Consider the following 23,903-nt stretch of genomic DNA (forward strand, 5'->3'; position numbering starts at 1 on the left):
TAACTCTGTCACTTGGGGATCCAGTGCTGCTTCCCTTAATTCAATTGATGGGACTTCATGTGTGGATGAACAGGATTCTGCTACCCCTTCAGGTTAAAAGGTAATTTTGGCACTGAAGTGATGCTGGCTGGATTTCTTAGGTTGCAGGGAGGTACAAATGAGGAACAAGTTTGTTTCCCAGTATTGCTGAGCACAGAAGTGTTCTGAGGAGCAAAAGAAACTTTCAAATCAAACCAGAGCCCTCCAGCTGGGCTCCTTCGTGGTGACATTGATAACATAATAATCTGGTTTTCTTTGGAACTTGTTTTCTATGGTGTATCTCTTGGGCAGATACAAACACTCCAAGGACTGGGCTCACCTTCATGAGCCAGGATGTGGAGCTCATAATCTGCTTTTCAGCAGCACTGGCCACGGTAGCACAAAGCACAGCTGCACAAGCACTGGCCAGGATGGGATGGGAGTGTGTGGTCAGGGGTTATGGAAGAGCAGAATTTGGTATCCTGGGCTCTGATCAATTTGGATTACACAGTTTTTAATCTGGTCTGAAAGGGAGATGTGGATTCTGCCACAGGAGCTGTGTCTGTGGAGTGGTGTTAGGAGGGTTTTCTTAACCATCAGTGCTAAAAAGGTTATGGTAAAATCTGTTATTATTTTAAATTAAAATAATAGAAGAAAATATCCCATAACTTATCTTCTACTTATTATATTTATGTTTCTTTGCACAGAACAGTCAGTTTTCATGTTGTTTTTTTTTCCTGTGTCATAATAGTGTGTAAAAATCACCCCGGGCCTGGGGGCTGTGACACCAATACTTCTTTCCAACACAATCTGCTCAGGGAGCTGTGACAGCCATCAGTTCACCTCTTCTGCTTCTTGTTTCCAACCAGTGCTTTCACTGGATTAATGAAGAAAATTTCTTCATTCCTTTATTTGTTAGGAGCTTCTGTTCATCATCCACCTGAATTCGGCAAAATAGCATTTATTCCTTTTCATCCCTTCCCTCAATCCCTGTGTTCCACACAGGTTATAAGGAATGCTCCAGTGAAGACATTTGCCAGTGCTACCTTCAGCTCACTCCTGGATGTGTTCCTGTCCACCACAGTCTTCCTCATCCTCTCCATCACCTGTTTCCTGAAGCACGGAATGGTGGCGTCCCCTCCGCCACCTGCGGCCGTCGTGGTGTTTGTCATCGCCATCCTGCTGGAAGTGCTGTCCCTTGTCATCTCCATCAGGTAAAGAAAGTGTAACAAAGTCTGCAGATAACAGGGAGAGCTGCAGTGGTGCCTGGCTCAGGAACATTTTGTTTGACAGCATCCCAGGGACTCGCTTGGACGGGCTGTAACGCTTGGAGAATGGTGTCAGTGCAGCCAAGGCTCGTGGCACAGCTTGTGCAGGGAGAGCTCTGCTACAGGAGTTGTAGCAGAATTATGGCTCTGATAGAATGGAAAATGTAATCTGCACCCCATCCATGCCCCTCTAACTGTTCCTCAGGGTGCCACGTGCCACTGTATGCCTTCTCTCCTCACAGGACCATCAGAATTCAAACAGAAGACTTTTATCTGCCTGGAAACAAACCCACCCAAAAAACCGCTTCTTTAAATTCCAAGATAAGAGTACTGAGCTCTGGGGTTAAAACCAACATCATGTATCAGAGCTGCAAAGAGCAGTGCTCCCCTCAAAGAAAGAAAGAAGAGAAATTGCTGAAGGCACATTGTGTCTGTCCAGATTTATTTCTTTTTTAAAAATGGGTTAACATTGAGGTAGTTGATGTTTTCTGTGTCTGACATATAACAGGAGTCCAGTGTTTCCCCAGAAGGGAAGGGACACTGTTTTGTGTCTGCAGAAGGGGTGGCACTTGGCAGGGTCGTGCTCAGAGGTGCCGACCCCACACCTGAGCCCTTGTCCTGCCCCTCAGGCTCTGCACTTGGCTGCAGGTGCCTGGTTTTTAACAGCAGCTCCTCATTCCCTGTTTGTGCCCAGGGCTGGGCTGTTCTGGGTTTCCAGGAGCTGCTGTGTAACTCCCCCAGCCCCGGGGTCACTCACAGGCTCACGGGGAGCAAAGAGCACTTTGTTCCTGCAGCTCTGCTCTCCTGGGTGTGCTGGGTGATCTACACAGATACCCCGTGTAAGCTGTCATTAACCCAGCTAATCAAGCTGTTAATGAGATGTTTGTTTGTCTGGACTGTGGGAGGAGTTCACTCTGCCCTCCTCATCCTGTGCTCGCTGCATTTCCCTGACACAACAGCAGGATGAGGGTGGTGTGTGCAAATGGGTGTCCTCTCCTGGAATCCTGCAGATCTGTCAGGAATGTGTCAATCAGAATGCTTCTGTAATTATGAGCTGGAAGCAATTTCTGCTGCTGTTTCAAAAGAATCAAGAGATTGCAGTTGGCACTGTTATTTTGACTTTGCAGGATCGAGGTAAAAAATACTGAATTAATGCTTTAGTCACTGAAGGAGGTTTGTACCTTACTGGGCATATAAATGTGTGCAAGTGGATTTACATCAAAGCTGGCATGTGGAGTAGAGAGAAGCCATCTATGAAATGCTTTTAAAGATAGCATTTCTTAGCAGGGGTGTTTGGCTGTTGCAATTGAAATAGTTTTTAGAAAGTCTAAAAATTCAGAGTTAAAAGCTGTACTGATGGTTGAACTGGTAGAGTTGTCATTCAAAACTGTGTAAATTGTTGCTCTGTCCTCTCGCATCAAAAATTCATTTTCCCCTTTGCAGAAGTTCCTGCACTCTGGTTTGGGTGGGGCAGAAGTTTTTCAAGCAGTTTAATGTGCCCTGGCTGTTCTTTCAGCTGCTCTGGGTTTGGTGGCTGTGAACTTGCTCAGCTGGGAACAGCTCAACCACCACTTTGCAGAAATGCTGCTTTCTGCTGTCCAGGTGTATTTGGAGAAAATTTGTGTTCACTCACTTTACAGATGAATTCTTACTTCATTTTAGTATTTTTCAATTTGTTGTTTTTCCCACTTGTTTTCCCCACGGGACATTGCTTCTGCCTTATTTTGTACATTTATAAAAATTATTGCTATAATCTCAGAAATATTTATAGGTAGATACATAAGGTTTTATTGCAGTCCTGCTCTATAATTGGTGGTTTATGGGTTCCTTAAGGAGAAGGGAAATTGTTGTTTTCAGTCTATATAGTCAAAGGTTGGCAAAGTGATTTTGTCTGTGAGTTTGGCTTCACTGCAGCTCTGTGCTGGCAACCTGACCAGTGATCCCAAGACCCCTCAAATTGTCCTGGTTACCTTGGGAACCAGGAATGGCTGGATGGGGTAAGTGACCACTGCCTTTCCCTCTCCTCTCCTTCGAACCAGCAGGGATGTTTTGAATTTATTTTGTAATAAAATACATTTCTGGGCCACCCTAGTCTCCATAACCTGAGACACACACTCTGTACAGTTCCTTTGGGCAGGGAGGTGAAAATGATCTTTTTCCTCTTCAAATCCTCTTCCAAGTGAGGACTGCTCCCTCTGACCACTCATTATGCACAGAAACAGTGCAGAACTTCCTGTGCAGAAATGTCATCCCAAATGACAATCACAGAATACCACCGAGATATCTTTGGGGAGGAGACTGGATTACAATGCTGGGCACAATCCCAGAATTTCAGGAAAAAGGATTATTTTAAGACCAGAAAATTCTTGACTAAGTTTCACATTGTATTTTCATTATCATGATGCTAAGCACCCTGCCTTTAAATCAGCTAAATTGTAATTAAACACAAGACTCAGCCTAGCAAGGGCTGCCTTGGTTCTTGTGGCTCAGCCCTCAGTCCAGCTGTGGGAGGGGAGAGCACTGGCACAGCCTGGGCAGTGAGAAACAACTTCAAACTCGACCTCTGCAACAGCAAAAGTCCTCATGGAGCAAAGCTTACGAGGGAGAGAGATGTTTTGATTCCTCTGAAGTGTCTGATAATAAATTATTGGAGTACCTATAGATGAGGATCCCACTGTTAGCTCAAGAGCCACTCCAAGATTAATTGTATAAAGCTGCATGCAAAAATTGGTGCTTCATTTGTGAGCACGTGGAAGATGTCATCTCCTCTGTAATGTTCTCTGAAGAATGTCCTTCTGCCTGCTTGAAATGTGGCTACTTAGACAAGCTCAGCTGAAGAGTGAGAGGTGCTGAAGTTCTGGTATTTTTAAAAAAATTGTCATTAAATGTACAACAATGTGTGAGATTCCACTTGGGAGTCTGAGGAGAGGCTCTGCAGGAATAGGGGTTAGAGATTCTGCCCAATATTTAGTATAAATATAGAAGTTTTGTTCACTAGATAATTTTGACATCTTGTCCTTGAATAAAACTGCTTATAAATAAGTTTATTTACAAAAAATGTGTTGCTTTTGATAAGGTGCTTCAGGGAAGGCTTGTGGGTGAAGGGTTGAAGGCAGAAGAGTGGTTGTTTAGCCCTGCTCAAGAGAGTGAGAGGTGGGAGCACTTTCAGTTGATTCATGAATTTAAAAGAACCTTTCTAGGCACCAAAAAAGAATTACCTGGATGAAGAGAGCAAGTGCAGTCCAACAGTAGAAGGGAAATTTCGCTGTTGTCTGACCAGAGAAATGCCCTTTTCCTGGTGCTTTGCCTTCCCAGCCTTGCTCTCACCTCCCTTCTGTCCTCAGCCAGGACCTGTGGCCAAAACTGGATCTTCCTAAATGGATTCCTCATGACCAGGAGCACAAATTGTTTTCTGCCCCTCCAGCTTAATGAACCAGATCTGTTAACATGACTGATACAGAGTATTGATGCTGGGGAAAACAATGTAGTCTGTTTGCCTTTATTTATTTCTAACATCTGGTATTTAATATCCCACCAAATTGCTGCCGTGCCAAAAGCTTTTGATTTGAACTCTGGGAATTGATTTTAAACTGCCAGTAAATACAGAAATGTTGGTAACAGTCTCCATCAGCCATTAATCATTTATGTCAAAGTTACTAATTTGAACTCCAGCTTGTGTAAACAGCTCAGATGCTTTAGCATTTAAGCCCTGTTGAGCTGCCCACTGACACTGCATTATTTACTGATACTGCCCTGTAGCTATTAAATCTGTCTGCAGCTCTCACTGCTGTCTGGATTTAATGCACCCCTGACTTCCTGTGCTGGGAGCGTTGGATTCACTCTCAAGGAGAATTCTGTAGTTCAACTCCAGAGCACAGAGCCCCACAATAAATCCCATCCCAAAAAAATCAGTGCAAGAAGGTGAAGATTATCAGGAGAAACGTGGCCTTGCCCTGGAATTTGCACCTGCCTTTTTGAGCCACGCAGCTGCCTAAACACAGCGGCGTCCTCGTGGTGGGATTAACCCGGTGGGTTCACCCGTGGATTTGTTGCTGTAGTTCCAATTTGTCCTGGCATGGAGGCTTGGCAGGGAGGAGGATGCAAAGAGTGGAGTCCCCGTGTGTGGGTTGGGGTGAGAGACACGAGCAGAGCCGGGGTCTGCTCCAGGCGTGGGCACAGGCGGCACCAGGCTGCCTTCACAGGGAGCCCTGGGCCTGGCACCCCTTCCCCCTTTCCCCTTCCCCTTCCCTCAGCTCAGCCCTGGAGATCCCAATCCCAATTCCAGCCCATTTCTGTTTTATTCCAGCAGGGTTTTATTCTCAGAGATGGGGAGTTGGGTGGTGATTCCAGACGTACTCAGTGCTGGACAATGGGGCTGTCACTGAGCACAGGGACAGTTCTGACACCCTGTAACCCTTCAGAAACCCCAGTTCTTACTCTAGAGAGCTTTTTTTTTTTTTTTATCTTTTTCATCCCGTTTTTAAATATCAGTGCTTTGCTGGAATTTCTGTTTTCCGATGGAATACAGTTAGAATTTTTGGTGTGAATGGAAGTCCATTAAACTCTGGGAACTGGCAAATCTGTGAGCACCCTCTCGTGGACTCCCGATGAATTACAGTGTATTCCATCCTCCCAAATTCCTCTTCTTCCATAAATTTAAGTATCATTTACAGATTTTAACACATACAATTAGAGAAGAGTTTCTGTGCTTCACAAAATACTTGTGGTTGCAAGTCAAAGAATTCCAGACCAGAGAATTAAAATCTCATTCACAAACAATTTATATTTAAAGGTGTGGAATGAGTGTCAAACTGGTACAAAGAACTTGAAATTCAACATGATTTGTGTCAGGCTTTTATGCAATATAAAACCTTGTATTTCAGACAACAGGGTTAAAAATGAGTGGATATCTTTTCTCTTTTTAGATATATGGGTGATTTGGGGTAATTTATGTGATTTTGGAGAATTTCCTATTTAGTGTATGTTTTTTGGTTATTTTTTTTGGCTGTGAGCATCTCTGTTAAAAAAAAAAAAAAGCTGTAATTCTGTACTGTTTGGGCTCTGTAGCCCAGAATTACCTGCCCAGCCTGAGTCTGATAACTCCACACATGCCATTAATGGCTCTGGATGCAGCTAACTCTGCTACACCACCTTTTTACAGCTTCTTAAAAATAATTAGGCACTTGAACAGCAGTTGCAATTTTTCTCAAATGACTCACGTTGAGCTTTGAGAAGGAAGTTATCCCAAGGATTTATTTCTGTGGATAAATACTAGTTTTCTGTGCAATGCCCTTGAGCATTGAGCATCCTTTTACCTTCCCTTACTCATTTTAGCAATTAGAGCCGCTCTCATTTGAGAAGCATCTCCGGTAAGCTGCTCTCCAGAGCTCTTCCAGTTGGCTCCTTCAGCTCTTCACAGGTTGGGGCCGTGGTTTCCTCGGCAGCTCGAGGCGAGAGCCGTTCCTCCCCGCGTGGCTGGTGGGATCCAGCTGGGTGTGCGGTGCCAGCTCAGCTCCTCCAGCTCAGCTCCTCCAGCTCAGCTCCTCCAGCTCAGCTCCTCCAGCTCAGCTCCTGCCAGGCTGCCAGCTCACAGCCCACGCTCCCCTTCCCCTTCCCTAATGACAGGGAATGGAGCAGACTGGCTGCTCGCAACTGGGAGAACTGGTTTGGGTTGCAGTGTGATGGGTGCTGGAGCTGCCCTGCTCCTCAAACATTCCTGGTGTTATTTTCAGTAACTTTAACTTGTAAAAAGTTTCCTCTCTCCCTGCCTGCTTTATTTATGAATGGAGAGGAGTTTTCCCTCTGCTTTAACCTTCCAAGGAAGTGAAGTTTGCCTTTCAATTTGTTTCCTCAAAGCCACCGTGCCGAGGCTCTCCCTCCCTTTGCTGCCCCTCCTCACCGGAGCAAACCTGGCAGCCAAGCTGGATTATTCCCTGGAATCACCAGCAGGTGCTGTGGCACCTTTGGTTGCTCCCAGAGCCTCAGTGATGGATTTGAAGCTGTATTATTACAGGTAAATGAGAGGTGCAAGGAGATGTGCTGCCATTAATGGCTGGGTCCCTGCTTTGCTGTGTTCCAGGATGGCGTTCTTCCTGGAGGAGGTGATGACTTGCACCAAGCGTCTCCTGGAGGTGATATCTGGCTGGCTGCCTCGACACTTCTTCGGTGCAATCCTGGTTTCTCTCCCAGCTCTTGCAGTTTTTTCACACTTCACCTCTGATTTTGAAACAAATATACATGTAAGTTGTTGAATTCCGTTCCATAATGTGACGGTTTGGAGCTAGCAGAGCTTGTTGCTTGCCTGCCTTCCTCCACCTCCCTCCTGCTTTACATCTGTTTGATACAGATCCCTTGGAGGGATGGGGCTTTGTGGATGATGGAATTCCTGGTCTGTTATGTAAACACAGTCACGGTGAAAACTCTCAGACAAAAGGGGAGAGGATACCTAGAAATTCCTGCTGCCTGAATACTTTTTTCCTCTTAGACCAAGCACTTCTGCAGGATTTTTTTTGAGATAATGCAAATGGTTTTATCTCAGGATTATCATCCTGGGCTGGATTTGGAGTTTGGAGTCAGAGGAGCTGTATCAGTGAACCTCAACAGTGATTAGTGAGGGTTGTTTTGGCTTTGCAGAGTGAGATGAAGGAACTCAAAGGAGAGAGCTCTTAGTACCTAGAAATGGCCATTGCAGGAACTGTGGGAATGGTTAAAGGAATGCCTTCTGAAAAGAACTGGGAATAAATTGGTATATTTAACCCAGACACAGAGATTCATAGGGAATTTGGTGTCTCTGTAATTAAAAGCACTCAGAAGGGGAGAACAAGGGGTTAAACATTCATAGAACCACAGAATGGTTTGGGTTGGATGGCACCTCTTGTTCCAACCCCCTGCCATGGGCAGCAGTGAGGAGGGGGAAGAACAGTTTAATTTAAATGCCAACTGTAGCTTAAAATCAAGGCTTAAAAACTGAATAAAATGGCCTCAAGCTGGAGATGAAAGATTGTTTCTCTGCAGGTTTTTTCTTAGGCAGCACAGTGTGCAATCCTTCCTTTCCAGGATCTTCAGGGAATTGTGTTTCACAAAGCTCTTGCTATTTCAGGGCCCTGGGTGTAGGTAATGACCAGATCCTCTTCACTCTTCCTATCACAGCTTATTCCTGGCAACTGGGGAGTGTTTGTTCCATGGGAACGTGTGACCACACATTTTTTGGTCCTTGCTGATTTAAACATGCATCCCGTGGTTATCACAGTCACAGGAGGGTGTGGTTTACATTCTGTTCCATCCCATGCTTAAGATCATTCTGCAGCTTTTACCTTTTGGAATTTTAGTTAAGAATTTTTAAGCTCTAAATTGATTTGTTTGTTCAGTCTAATGATCTTTCCCCTGCATGATTATCAGTAAATTAACCATAGGAATGTTTTCCTTAAGGGGAAGGGAGCTGAAAACCTTCAAACCTCTCAAATCTGTCAAATTGATTTTGATGCCATCCCATTCATCACCATCCTTGATCATCTCTCCAAATGTTTCAGATAATATCAGAAGAACCACTTTATGAGTGTGTTCTCAATACAGCAGGTCAGGTTGAGTCAAAACACTTCAGGCAGCAGCACTAAAATGGTGATTTTTATCATCAAACTGAGAATGAACTTTGCTTTCTTTCCTCTTTCAGGTGCTCCAGAGTCATGGGGCTGTTGGTTCCCTCTCCAAGAGATGTCCCAGCTCGGCTTGTGCTCAGTGTTTCCACACTCATGGAGCTCTAGGAAATGGAGTCAATCTATAGAGGGTCAGGTAAGTGTCCTCCTTTACTATGACATGGTTTTGCAAAGTTTTTTTTTATTCATAGCATTTTATACCCTCCCTGGATATAAAATAATTCAAATGAAAATGAACAAAAACAGCCATGAAAAAAAAAAACTTTCCAAAGCCATGCATCCATAGTAAAATCCAGCACATCCTGACCCTCTATAGGCTGGCTTCATGCTGGGGCATCACTTGGAGTGAGAACCAGTGCTCTGCCACTTTAGGAGACCTGAAATGGGGGGAAAAAAGTAAGTTAAAGCTATAGGGTTTTTTATGAACGCTTCTGAAATTTCTTGTATTCGTTTTGAAGTCATTTAAAACACCAACAATTGTTTGTGGTTTAAAAATGGTGAATTATGTAAGGATTTTTTCCCATACACTGTGTCTGCTCTCAATCACATGCTTGTTTGTTATGCCACAGGACTGCCAGGCTGCAGAGTCTGCGCTTCAGCTGCACAGGACACCTCAAGGGAGAGAGAAAAGGGAGAGAATGATCATTTCATGCTGTAAAACACAGCATAAAGCTAGACCAGAGCTCCTTAATCCAAGTGTGGAGTCTCTGGTTTAGCTTGGATGGTCATGAATATTCTTGGGAAACCAAAACTGGCACATCATTGGCACACTTGAGAGTTTTGAGCACTGTAAGGTTGTACCTGGGGAACTGAAGGTGCTCTGGGCAGTGCATCTGTCCTGCACTTCCTTTCCTTTATCCAGGAAAGTCATGGAGAGGCAAAGGTGTTTTGGGATGAGGCATTTAGAACAGAAAATGTCAACTTGTCCTTTTAAATTGCCACAAGTGGTCATGTTACCAGGTGTGAGCTGGCAGTGGCTGAAGCTGCCTTTTGGCAGATCTTTCCTCACCTGGATCCAGCTGTTCCAGGGCAGTGTGAGACGTTCTCTGGGAAGTTTTTAAAAGCAGGCAGGTGGGTGACACTGCACTCTGCATTTCCAATGCAATGGAATTTCCATTTTCAGTTTAAAGCAGGCAGGATCTAACCTCAGCAGTGGAGAGGGGGTTGCCATGAATTTTCACCTTCTTTTTTTTCCCTTTTTTTGAATGAGGAGAGACAATGTGCTTTTGGCCAAGGTAAGCTGGAGGCTCTGGACATCGCTGAAATAACGGGTGTGTGATAAAAAACTCCATCCAGGGAAAATGGGGACAAACCACCAGTGCTAAAAGTTTTCTTGCTCCTGGAAGGGAAGGTGTCCATCTTCACATGGGATCACTCCCTGTTCCCATCATCCAGGTGGAATTATCCCCCTTTCCCTGCCGGCGTGGCTGTGTGGCAGGGCCCTGGGCAGCTGTTAACCCCCCTCTCTCTCTCTGTTGCAGTACACCATGTTCATGTGTTGTGCCATTCTCATCACCATTGTGCAGTACTGTAACTTCTGCCAGCTCAGCTCCTGGATGAGATCCCTGCTGGCAACTGTGGTGGGAGCAGTGCTGCTCATCCTGCTCTACGTCTCCTTGTGCCCCACCAGGTGAGCAGGGGAACACAGCTGGGCTTCTCCCCAGGGAAACAAGGGGCTGATGCACAAGATTTTGCTGTCTGCCATGATTTTCTCCAGCATTCTCAACTTTAATGATTTTATTTCTTCATTATTTATTTTTTTTGAAGGATTTCAGGGGCCCCTCCTCTGTGTGACACTCTGTGCTTCCTGAGGTGTTTGTAGGACACAGTTACAGAGCCACAGAATTGCCTTTCACCACTAGTTTGAAAATCTGTTTTATTAAGGAATTTCCCAGGTATTTGGTGGTGCCAGAGAGCCCAACTGCACCCCAACACCCCTCTGGATTTATTTTTGCCCTTAGGAATCACTTATTCTTCCACCTCCTTCCTCAATGCATTTTCCAGTGTGGAAGGCAGGTGTTTAGGTTTAATGGGATCTAATACCCAGTTCCATTCTCAGTTTCCTGCCTTTTCAGAGGACTCTGCAGAACAGTATCCAGAGGAATCAAGATAATGCAGATTCTGTGCAATAACCTTAAATTTTTCCAGTTTTGCTCTGATAAACAATTTTCTGCAAGGAGAATTTGTTTGCAGTATTCTCCTGCTGTTTTCTTGCCAAGAGAGTCAAGGGGGGCCCTTCCAGCCTTCTTCTCTTATTGGCAAAATTTTGTAATCAACTTGCACTTCTCAGTGGTTTGAGACCCTCCCTTGGGATGGACTTAGCAAGGTCTTCTCAATCAGTCAGTTCTCTCCTTCAGAGGCCTGCTGAATCATAAGGTGAAAAAAATGAAAAAAAAACACCAAACAAACCAAAAAGAGTTTGCAGATCTATATTTTAGTGAGTATTTAGCTTTAATTGCCTCTTTGAGTGTCTTCTGTGGTCTCTTTTAATCTTGATTAAACTTACCTTGAATAAAAAGGGAGAATAAAAGTCACCTCTTACACCTGTTCACATTTGTGATTTGAGGTGGCTCTAAGGGTTCAGGGAGAAAGTCTTGGGAAAAGGCTGGAGACAGTTGACAAATAATTTCTACATCATATTGACTAGAGAAAAAACCCTTTCTTGTCTGTCTGCAAAGGACTTGGAGGCAGAGGAATTCTCTCCAGCTTCAGTGCAGAAAATGAGTGTTTGGTTCTGAAGCCTCCCTTGTCTCCTCATGGATTTGTCCTGTTGGGTTCAGGATCCCAGTGACCATCACTTGTCCCCCAGCACTGAGTGACTCCCAGTCACAAAGACTTTTTCTCTGTGGCTTTTCCCTTTGTTCCCTGGTGCTTTCACTGGCCAGCCACAGCTTCACTGAGAATCATGGAATCACAGAATCCTTGAGGTTAGAAAAGCCCTGTGAGACCATCGAGTCCAGCACTGCCAAGGCCACCACTGCCCCATGTCCCCAAGTGCCACATCCACAGGACTTTTACATCCCCCCAGGGTGGGAACTCCAGGGCTTTTGATTTTTTTTTTTCCTTAATATCCATCTAAAGCTCCCCTGGCACCATTTGAGGCTGTTTCCTCTTGTGCTGTCACTTGTTCCTTGGCAGCAGAGCCCGACCCCCACCAGGCTCCAAACTTAACCCCAGGTTTGGTTTTCCAGGGGAATTAGTGAAGAGCAGACCCTTGATGCCATTTCTTCATTTCCTGGTTGCTCTTCCCTCATTGCCCCCAGCAGGAGTTCCTGGAGCTCCTTCCCTTCCCCAGTGCAGCTGTGGCTGCCTGGAGCTCCCTGGGGGTTCCTGTAGAGCCTGGTAGCAGGAGGTGATGGTGGAATTCACTCCTGGACAAGCTCTCAGTGTTGAGACTGTGCAGAAAGAAAGACACAGAACTGGGCATTTTCCCTGCATTTCAACTTTACTAAGGGACTGGGAATGGCTCTTCCAAAGCTGAGAGGTGGAGATGTTGCTGTTGTGTCAGGTCTCAGCATCAGCTCTTGCTGAGTGCTAAAGGGGCTCTGTGAATGTTTAGAAACCCCATTATCTTAATAAATGTTACTAATGATGGTGTATTTCCACCTGTGGTGTGAACAGCAGTGACCATTAATGGACAAGCTTCAGAAATGATGGAATATGTTGTTATTTCATCCCTCAAAAATAAATATTCCAAGTAACAGAGCTGTTCAACTGCAGGTCTGAAAATGTGATTGATAGAATGGATCCTGAACAAAAGTCACACAGGTTTATTCACTTCAATTTGTTAATAATCATCTTTTTGTTCATCTCTGACTGTGATTCTGATAATATTTTTTGGCACAGTGGCAATTGCAGCCCTGTCTGCACCACAGACTGATCCATTCTGCAGTTTTACTTCCTTTTCCAATTGTAACTAATCCTGAGAGTTTGATACTCTCTTGCTCCTTGATTGCAGCAGAGAAATTGTAAAACAAGTAAATATGAAAAATGCTTGAACTATTTATTTTCTCTAATGGCATCTTCAGAAATGGGTTCTGTGTTTGTTGAGGATTTGGGGTTTTTTTTCCTTTGGTTTTGGGTGGTTTGGGTTTTTGTTTGTTTTGTTGTTTTTGGTTTTGGGGTATTTTTTGTTTTGGTTTTTGTTTGGAGATGTTGGGGTTTGTCTCTTTGTGTTTTGTTTTGAAAATCTTTCTGCTGTGTGCTTACATAAGATGAAAGCATAATGGAGCCTTTAGAGTTCTGGGACTGCTTTTCCCTATTTTCCAGGTAAGATGGGATTGTTTTAACAATTACTTGTTCCAGTTTGCCTTTACAGGGATTTGCATTTCTGGCTGCTTCCTTCTTCCAAGCAGATAAGTCATGTTCAGACAGAGTTTGTGTGCAGTTGATCAGGTCTGCAGTGCAGTTATTGGTCTGTGCAATAGAGAAGTTGAAAATTCTGTCTGGAATGATGCAGGAAAGTTTGTTTATTGCTTTAACTTTCCCTCTGAAATCAGTGCTTTTTTCATTTCAGCTCCATGGAAGCTCCTCATCTAGATTTGGCACAGAACTTTAGGTAAGCTTTATATAAAATTACCATCTTTATATTTAGGGATAGAAATATTTTCAGTGAATTACATGTAGCAAAACTTTGCATCCACAGTAATAACTTGGGAATTCAGCAAATTGGTTCAGCAAGTTGTATTTAAGCTCCTCATGTAATTTCCTTTACAGATGATTTGGGTATGACCAAAACTCATCAGGGCTGGTGCTGCAGTCACAGAGTTGTGTAATGATATTTTCTCCTTAAATTGGATTTCTAGGAAGTAGAACTATGGAGGAGCTATTTAAAACAGCATCTGTTTTTCCAGTAGCAGCAGTTTTTAGAGCATTTTCTGTCTACCACGAGCTGTTTCTTTGATTTCCTTGGCTGATTTGCACCATTCAGAAGCAGTGTGAGTTGGATGCTATCACAACTGGGCAGGTGAGAATTCCCAGGTGGAGAGGAGCTTCCTCTGGAAAAGCTGGATGTGCAGCCAGCTGCCTTCCCAGGATGGGATGTGACAGTCTGGGCCTGGCTGTCCCCTTGTCTGGCCAGAGCAGGGAGTCATAAAACTCAGAGCAAAGGAAATTTCAGCCTCCAGTCTTTCAAAACAAACAACAATCCTTTCCTGGGTTATTAATGACCCCTTAAAATGCACGTGTTACAGATTCACTCCGGTGATTTCAGTGCTGAGTTTCTCATGGGTTTACTGCAAGTTTTGCAATACTATTTTGAAATATTTTTAGTGGTATTAGACAAGTCTGTGTTTGCTCATTGCAGATTTGAGGACAATATTTGGGCCACGTTGGGTTTGATGGAACTGTGGATGTGTGACTTCAGTAATGCATCTAAAATGGATTTTCAGGAGCATGTTGCTTGTCCTGGGAGGATGTGTCAAAACAAAATTCCTTTTTAATAGCTCTCATCTCCACAGGTGCTGTGGGAGTTCAGAAGACACTTGAGGTTTAGTACAGAGACAGGGGTTCTTTGGGGATTTCTTCACCAAGGACTCAGCAGTGTTGGGGTTTGGGGGGCTCTGGCTTTTCTCACATGGGTTTCCTTTTTCCTGGTTTTGATTAATGAAAGTTCTTTTTTGTAACAGAATTTCAGTTCATTGAATCCAGAATGGAAATTTAAAGCCAGAAGAATGAAGGGGGCATTTTTTTTTTTTTTTTTTTTTTTTTTAACATTAGTGTGGTGATCACTCCAGTGGTGTCTTAGGATCAGCCTTAGTTTGGATCCTTATTTTCATTTGTGAAGCTTTTGTGCTGCTCAGAATTACAATCCTCTTCCTCAGCAGGTTCCTGGCCAGCTGCTAATCACTGATCAATAATTCATCCTGCCTTAAATTGTTGACAACTGGCTCTTCCCCTCAGTGACACAAATCTGTGAAAAGTTCACCTGTCAAGCATTGTTTTCCTGCAGGTATTTTTTTCCCATAAATATGTAATTTCTAACTCATGACAGGTGAAAGTGAGAATTGCTGAGGACCAAACCATGGAGGTGTCTCTTGTGAGCAGCTGTGGAGTGAGGCTTTGCCTCCTTTACAAGGCTTGGCTTGTGATCTAAAGGCCAAGTAAAGCAGTGACCAAAATATGTCACCAATTAAACGTTCCTAAACTTCATTTTCCACTTTTATTGTGATGGTGTCTGTGCTTGTTCAGCTGAGGAAGAGACACATGGCTAATTCTGCTCAGCACTGCCCTTCAGTCCAGCTCCCCTGGCCTGACCCTGGCCAAACTTGTACATTAACAAGTATTGGAAGTTAAAAGAGAGAACTGGGAGTTAATCCTATTCTCTTTCTGCCATTAAACAGAATTTGGCTTCTTTTTTTTTTTATGCTGTATATTATTGTGTGCCACATTTCTAGAGTACAGAATTAACCCTTTTTTCTGGTAATGGATTAATAAAAGGTGAAACTCTCTTAGCCTAACAAAAATTTTTGCTACACCTTTCTGCCAGATTTAAATAAATTAGGTTCCTTGCTTACCCTACTCAGCACTAAAGTTTTACTGTGTTCTGAGAGAGCTAGGTAAGCTTGTGTGTTGTCTATAATGAGGTTGTTGCCTTTCCTTGATCAAGAATAGAGATAATGTTGCCTGGGAAGAGAGACAGTAATGGTAATGAAGCCTTGGCACACAGTTCATCTCCGGTCTGTCTGTAAATAAAAATGTGGAGTTTTCCAGGCAGCCCAGTTCTTCAACCCAAAGAATACAACCATGAACTTTGTCTTTTAAGCAGAAAATATTTCTCATTGGCATTCCTTCCTCACCTCAGAGCAGGTGGGATGTGCCACTTTGCAGTGTGGCTGCTCGAGGGGGAACAGCAGTCAGCCACAGAGTGGAGACTGAAGTCACCTCCTTGTAGGGAAGGATTTATAGGCATCCACTGCACGTTTTTCATGGAAAGCAGCAGCTTGAACCCCTTTTCCACACCTTTCTTCTCTTGCATTCTTCTCTCAGATTCAGTAGGCAGAGGCATCCTCTTTCAATATAGCAAGATACCCAAATCCAAACAGGGGTTACAGGCTCAGAAGCAAACTGTCTTTCCAGCAAGCTCTGTAAGTGGAAAGCCATTATCTTTATGATTTGTGATCAAGCCAAAGGAGATTCTATCTCTGGAGTCTCACTTGTTCCATGTTCACAGCCTGGATGGAGGTGCCAAGTTAATAGTGAGGGGGCTGTGCCAGGCAGCATTTCACCAGTTAAAGAAACATTGTCAGCTCAAGATTTCAATTTGAATGATTTTTAAAATCAGTTTTTTGCTGCAGCACCTCATAAAAAGTAGAATTGAGAAAGATTGGGCAGGGGGGGTCAATCCTTTCTGCTGGAGGTGTAGGGGAGTTTTCCTTCTTTTCATTCCAAAGGGTGACTCCAGGTCATGGCTGCTGCCTGGGGGAGGTGATTTACAGCCCTGTGGGTCCTGGATCCTGGTCACTGCAACATCCCCAGCCTGCATTTCCAAGTGAGGACGATCTCCTTTGGGCTGGAATCAGGGCTTTCCATACTGACACACAGAAGGATAAAAACCCCTGCTCTGGGGAAGCCACTGCAGGTTCCTTTTGAGATCCCAGCCCATTCCCCATTTGTGGAAGGAGGTGAGTGCACAGGGAGTGCAGATCTCAGGGCTGGAGCACACATGGCCAACGAGGCCAGGCCAGGCTGAGCAGATCACAGAGAGCTCCGAGGTGCCAGCGCTGCAGGAATGGGGAGTGGGAGGCAGCAGCTCCATCCCTGAAGGCAGATCCTGCCTTCCACTTCCTGATGAACATTTGTGGTGCTCACCTCATTCACTGGAGAGGAGTTAAAGTACTTTGAGGAGTGTTTTGTACAGCAAACTGTAAATAAAAAGCCTTTAATGACTTAAATCTCTGTGGCAGGAATGTCTGATATTAGAGGGGATTATCTGGATCAAACTTGTACTCTCAGAGCAGTAACAGAGTCATTGCTCAGATCCTTTCACAGATCTCTGCCTACAAGATGTGTGAAATAATGAACTCAGATTCAGAGAAGAACCTAGAACCTGAATTGTGCTACTTAATCCAGATTCCTTCCTCACTTTTCCCCCACCTTGTCTCACTTCCCAAGATCTTTTCTCTTACCTACCATCCCCTCATTTTGTTTTATAAGCCCATCAAGCAGGGAGAGCATTTTGTCACCTCCAAAATAGGTAGCAAGGATTGTATTTCAGGAATTGTTCCCTTCTAGTCATTAAGTATGGAATCATTTAGGCTGAAAAAGACCTCCAAGATCAGGGGATCAGAGATTATCCAGAGCTGACAGGGACCATCGAGGATCATCAAGTCCAACCATTAACCCAGACAAGGCCACCACTAAACCATGACTTTGTCTCTGATTTGTCTTTCAAGGGAGGATATAAACAGGTTCATCACAGAGGTTCTGTTGAGAATCAGAGAGGGAGGGGGGTCTTGGTACAGCAATTACAGGAACCTCATGGTGGGACCCTACTTTGAGTTGGGACATCTCCTGCTTTCATGGTCCCCTTATGAAGAGGGAATAAAATAAATACACCTTCACTTCTCCTGAGAGAAGTATATTTATGGTAGGAAACAAAAGAAGTCATTTCCAATGTAGTCTGTCCTATCTTTCATCTGAAATTCAACCTGCACACTCTGTGTTGTAAATATTTCACTCACCATTCTTTTCCCATAGGATTTCTGTAAAAAGTGAATGGATACAAAGACTGGCGCAGAGAAATGGTTTTGGATACAGGACTCGTTCATCTGTCTCACAGCTGTGCTGTGGTTTTGTTTCATCACACTTTTCTGCCAGTCAAGTATTTGAGATTGAAAAAAGAAGAAACTGTGCTTGTAATAAAGTTCAGTTCTAAAATATATCCAGAGTGGAAGTCTGTCCCCCATGGGCATGAAGCAACAAAATTAACTCAGCCATTTTTTCATATGTTACAGTAACAAATTCAAACTTCTCTTCTGGAGCTGTTGCTCCAGTTGTGCTGAGTTTTAATCCCTTCCTGCCTTCCCAGAGAAATGCAGGCAGGTGCTGAGTATGGATTCCTTTCTGGCCCTTCAAGACAAAGGTTGATGTGATGCTTTCCCTTTTCAAACCATCTCTTAACTTAAAAAACTTAAGCGCGTGTCTGCTCATATCAAATCTCAAGCTTTGCCATAATTTTATCCAAAAAATGCAGTTGGATCCCTGCATACATGACTGTGCCAAGCTTCTGGGATTGCATAGGTGGGGCCTTCTCAGATTCAATTTGTGTCTTTGAATCTCTGCAGAAAGTTGAGATTGGAGAGTGCAGATGTCTCCTTATTCAGGGTGGTTTGGCACTGGCAGATGCTCCATCAGCGCCTCATAATCTGCACAGGCAGGCAGTGAACTGTCGAAAGGATCTGAAATATTGCTCCCAGTCTATGGCAGACAGGAATTTTTGATTATTTTATGTAATCTTGGCACTTGGAGAAACTTTCTGTCTCTGCCATGAAGAGCTGAAGTGGTTTTATCATAGAAAAGATCTCCAAGAGAGGAAGATGCTCCCCACTTCCATGCAGTTCATAACCACAGACTGGGTGGGGTCACAAGGACCTTAAAGCTGATCCAGTTCCAACCCCCTGCCACAGCCTTTGTGTGCAGCATTAAAGGCACATGGCAAAGGTTCCTGGTCCTTGGTGAGGACACAAGGGAAAGGCACAGGAGTGTAAAACAGCCGGTTCTGAATACTGGAGATAATAAAAAATACAAAACCAGATAAATTCCACAAAACTCATACAGATATTCAGTGCACTCAGATACCTAAACACACACACAGGTACATAAAAATACTAAAAGCAGTGCTTTTAGTTATATATTAATATATATAATATGATATAATATATATAATATGATATAACTGCTTCCTTGGTGAAGTCCTTAAAACAGGATTGGGCTGTGCCACTGACCATGATGATAAAGAAATACTCAGTGGGTTTAAGGGAGTACTCAGTGAGATTAAGAATTAAATTAATTCTTTGGCGTTTTCTTAACAGCAGATGAAGTTCTCAACGCGTATTTTACAATTTAGTGTGTAACTGTACTTCCCACACTTCCTTTTCCAGCAGAGGATTTCTAACTGTGGGGATGGCAGTGGCCTAACCTAAAATGCACCTGTGTGCTCTCCCCTTTGTGCAGCTCCAGAAAGAGCCCGTGTAACAGCTCGGTGCCGAGCGACGCGAAGCGGCCGGCGGAGCTGATCGGCCAGGAGGTGGTTCTGGTGTCCTTCCTGCTGCTCCTGCTCGTCTGGTTCCTGAACCGCGAGTTCGAGGTCAGTTACCGGCTGCACTACCACGGGGACGTGGAGGCCGACCTGCACCGCACCAAGATCCAGAGCATGAGGGATCAGGCTGACTGGCTGCTGAGGAATATCATCCCCTACCACGTGGCCGAGCAGCTGAAGGTGTCCCAGAGCTATTCCAAAAACCACGACAGCGGCGGGGTGATCTTTGCCAGCATCGTGAACTTCAGCGAGTTCTACGAGGAGAACTATGAGGGTGGCAAGGAGTGTTACCGAGTCCTGAACGAGCTCATCGGGGACTTTGACGAGCTGCTGAGCAAACCCCACTACAGCAGCATCGAGAAGATCAAAACCATCGGGGCCACCTACATGGCGGCGTCGGGGCTGAACACCTCTCAGTGCCAGGACAGCAGCCATCCCCACGGGCACCTGCAGACCCTTTTTGAATTTGCCAAAGAAATGATGCGGGTGGTGGATGACTTCAACAACAACATGCTGTGGTTTAACTTCAAACTCCGGATCGGCTTTAACCACGGCCCCCTCACGGCCGGGGTCATCGGCACCACCAAGCTGTTGTATGACATTTGGGGGGACACTGTGAACATCGCGAGCAGGATGGACACCACCGGCGTCGAGTGCCGCATCCAGGTGAGTGAGGAGAGCTACCGCATCCTCAACAAGATGGGGTATGACTTTGACTACAGGGGGACGGTCAATGTGAAGGGGAAGGGTCAGATGAAGACCTACCTTTACCCCAAGTGCATGGACAACGGGATCGTGCCGCATCACCAGTTGTCCATATCTCCAGACATTCGGGTTCAAGTGGATGGCAGCATTGGGCGGTCTCCGACGGATGAGATTGCCAACCTGGTGCCTTCTGTACAGAATTCTGATAAGATTGCCCATGGCACAGATAACTCAGAGGCCAAGGACATCCTTCCTTCCGCCAAGAAGCTCCAGAAAGACGCGGCAAAGGCAGAGGAGAGGTGCAGGTTTGGCAAAGCCGTGGAGAAGGATGACTGTGAGGAAGCGGGGACTGAGGAGGTCAATGAACTGACAAAGCTAAATATCTCTAAGAGTGTATGATGAACTGTCAGAGTTGCATGAAGTGCTCTGTCCATAGAAACACACAGACTTTTGCAATTGGCAGTTTTCTTTTTCAAGAGAGACCTTCTCCACACCTGGGTTGTACGTTTGTGTTCATTTCGGCACCTGGGGCTGTGTGGATCATGGCTCTTCAGGGCTTGTTTTCATCCATCTCTCTCCTCCATGCCCCAAATCACATCCCAAGCTCCCCAGCTCCCTGTGCAACCATCTTACAGCTGAGTAGAGGATATTAAGTGCCTTCAGATATACTCCATTGGACTCCCTGTCAAGGTACAGAGGCCCCAAGTGAAATCATAGCTTTGGGTATTTATCTAATTTTAAAGAAAAGAGAAGCTGTGGTTATATCATTTTTATTGTTGTTTCTCACAAAACACTTTTTTTGGCTAATGCAACTCCTTGGGTTTTTTATATCTCTCGGAACAATGTTTTACTGTTATCAGACCTTTTGTATGTAACACACAGACATGTGCATGTATCTACCATATGAGACTGCTATAAAGTGCCAGTAAAGCACCACAAGAATGTCTGGGCGAGGGGTGACACACTTTGGGTCGGGCTGGAGGGCGAGTTGTGCCGTGGCTCAGCCTTTAGTTAGGGCAGGAGGAACAGCTGCTGTCGTTCTGTTCTCCTTTCCCGATGCTTTCTGCAGCCTCCATGTGCCATCGTGTGCTTTGGATACACTTCTTTTCCATATAGCCAATGAGTTACTGATCCGTGGGGATGGAAGGAGGGTTGGGACAGTGCCAGCTCTGGGGACAGGTTTCCAGAAGCAGAGGAGAGACCACGGGAGTGCTGCGGTTCAGGGCTCCCGGCTCCGTACGCGGCTCAGTGGGCGAAGGTAGGTGACATCAGTGTCTCTAAGCTGACTGGAGAGAGAGAAAGAGAGAAGCAAAATAAATGTTTTGGGAATGCCTTTATTTATTTATTTATTTTATTCCTGTTTGGTTTTTTGGGGGGTTTTTCTTATTTCATTTGGGAATTTTTGCACGCGGAAGGGACCGGGAGAGATGAATTGTTCGTGGGTTTAACAGGAGTAATAAGACAATGTTTGAGCCTCTTTGAACTACCAACCACTGTGAGGATGTTACCTTAGGCAATATTTGTTTCCAAGCTGGCCACACTTTGGAAGCCACCAAACACAGCTGAGTATCCCGGCTTGAACCAATGGTGCTGCACAACGTTTTTCAGGATTTTTACACACACACACACACACACACACACTGTGCTTTTGCAGCAGGGAAGAGAACAGAATGCTCCCTTCCTGCTGCTGAAAGCAGGAATAGGGAGAAGAGTCCTTGTAGTGATCTGAGAAGCACAATCATTTCCCAGTCCTGCGGACAGCTCCGTGCAGGTCCCTGGGAGCAGAGGCCTGCGGGAGCCCAGGAGCTGAACTGTGGGATTGGGGGCTTAGGCTGTGCCTGTCTGCCCTCTGCATGCTTCCACCACCTCCCTCTCTGGCATTTGATGCTCTGCTGGGGATAATGTTGACCATTCAACTATTCAGCTCCCTCTGATACCAAATAAAGTGAAAGGGTTTTTATTCCCAAACAAGTTGGTCAGCCAGGGAAGAGCTGGGGAGGGGTGGGGCTGCACTGGCTGTGTGATGCTGGGGGCTCTTTCCATCTGAACTCGAGTCAGAATGTATTGATTCTTCCTCTTATCCCCGTGTGATTTTGGGGTCTGAGTAATAAATAAATCTGTTGTGGGGTTCCTGTTCAGCTGGTGGAGATCCATCTCCACTCCACAGTCAGCATGGAGCCTGTGAAGCTTTTATCAGATGTGAGTGTGTGGGATTTCTGGATCTCAGTTAAACAGAACTCTGCACACAGGCCCTGCAAAGCTGTTGATTATGCAGGTAGTATCCCATTTGATAGGAAAGCTGTTCAGAATTCATCATCTTTGCTCAGTCTGCCAGCACACAACAAACCAGGGAATCCTCACCCCCAAATCCCTGTGCCACAAATGTTGTTCCCTGTTTGGAGGCAGTTCCCAATGAGCAACAATGTGAGGTGGTTTTGAGGGCACAGTTTTCCAGCAGCTTCCTTCTGCCTAGGTTACACTTCCCTCCTCCCCATTGTGGGTTGCACTTCCAACTTTCAGGTAGTAATTCTGCAAATACCTCTTGCATCTGAAGAATGTATTCCTGAAACCATTGTTAGGGTTCTTGCTTCAGTTAAGGTGTGTCAGTATTCCTTTTCCTACAGTCAAGGAGCTAACGTGATCCAGAATTGTTTACATGCCTTCTAGTGTTATGTTCTTGTCTCAGAGTCGTTCCAGCCTTTCTCCCTGTCACTTCTTTCTCCCAGTTTTACAGACTCTGCCTCTCCCTGCTCAGCTGTGTGCAAGGGCAGAGCTCAGTCAGGACACACCAGCTCCTTGAGACGCTGCACAATAACCAAACCTCCACCAGCCCCAGCCCTGCACCCGGGAGAGGTTGGCAGAGGGTGGTTAAACCCAAAAGGAAAAGGTGCTGCTGGACCCAAAGCACCTTCCTCTTCATCGTTCAAGCACTTCAGGATGCAAAATCCTTCTCCTTCAGTCTATAAAGTACACAAGGCTCCTGTGCTGCTGTGGTGTGGGGCTCTGGGAGTTTCATTGGCACTAAACAAATAAAGGCACTGAGGACAGCAGCTCTGGTGGACTCTGAAATCAAGGGCTGTTGTCTGTCCTGGGAACTGCCAGTGATGGTACTCTGCCTTAACTGGATTGGGAAAAGGCTCCTGATGAGTGACCAGTTTGCTCATTGCCAGGACAGCAGCAAGAATCCCACAGCTGGGGCTGCCAGGGGTTAAATCTCTTCAGTGTAATAACCAAACCAAGAAATTCAGTTCTCAATGGATGGTTTGGAGGGGGAGATACCTGTTTGTGTGGTAAACCAGTGTGAGCTGAACCTTCACACCTCCCCTTACGCTTTTGAAGATTTATCCTGACACAGAAATGACTCTGGAGGCGTTTCTAGCAGGGTTGTGTGGCTCTGCTGCAGAATTCCTGCCACGTGTGCTGGTGGGAGGCCACAGGCAAAGTTCACTCCATTAAAATGCTTGTGCTGTGTGTGCTGATGGTGCCAGCAGTGCTGACAGTGAACATGGGGGGGTGGCTGGGTCCCCAGGGATTTATTCAGCAAGGACAATCCATGTGTGGTTGTGCTTCCAATCTTTAGGGTGGTTTAATGACACTGATTTAAAATGGTTCAGAGAAGGGGCTGGGGAGATTGCTGAGTGTTCATGAGCCCTGTGTTGCTTTCTGCCACTTGCAGCACCTGCTCTGAAGTGCAGAGTGACAAGCAGTGCAGAGTATTGTGGGCACTGAGGTCTTAATCTGCTGCTAACACACCAAAATGCTTTTTCCTCCCTGCTGCTCCTGGGGGAGATTTCTCAGTGAGAACCAGGTAAACAGCATTCCTATGGATTAACTTCCAGCATTAGGATTTTGAGGATGGATTTGCCTTTTACTTCCCAGGATTTGGGGCCATTTCCCTTTGCTGGAGGTGACGTGAGCCCTGTGAGCAGAGTGAGACAGTGCCACGGTCTGGCTGCAGCTTCTGCTGTGTCCCAGGAGTGACAAAATGAGGGGAGGAAGGGG

The 23,903-nt window shown here is 45.2% G+C and overlaps 1 protein-coding gene across 2 annotated transcripts in view; it reads left to right on the plus strand.

Moving 5' to 3' along the window:
* ADCY9 (adenylate cyclase 9) overlaps positions 1 to 21,246 on the plus strand; it is an 81,822-nt gene extending 60,576 nt beyond the window's left edge. For both annotated transcript variants that reach the window (XM_015642711.3, XM_015642712.3), the window contains 5 exons: positions 1,024 to 1,232; positions 7,366 to 7,525; positions 10,420 to 10,568; positions 13,455 to 13,496; positions 19,112 to 21,246. In XM_015642711.3, coding sequence (XP_015498197.1) covers positions 1,024 to 1,232; positions 7,366 to 7,525; positions 10,420 to 10,568; positions 13,455 to 13,496; positions 19,112 to 20,300 — 1,749 coding nt within the window. In that variant the 3' untranslated portion in view covers positions 20,301 to 21,246. The remainder of the gene's footprint in view (positions 1 to 1,023; positions 1,233 to 7,365; positions 7,526 to 10,419; positions 10,569 to 13,454; positions 13,497 to 19,111) is intronic.
* Positions 21,247 to 23,903: the final 2,657 nt, after the last annotated feature.

The sequence above is a fragment of the Parus major genome, chromosome 14, assembly GCF_001522545.3.
Source record: "Parus major isolate Abel chromosome 14, Parus_major1.1, whole genome shotgun sequence".
In the NCBI taxonomy this organism is placed as follows: domain Eukaryota; kingdom Metazoa; phylum Chordata; class Aves; order Passeriformes; family Paridae; genus Parus; species Parus major.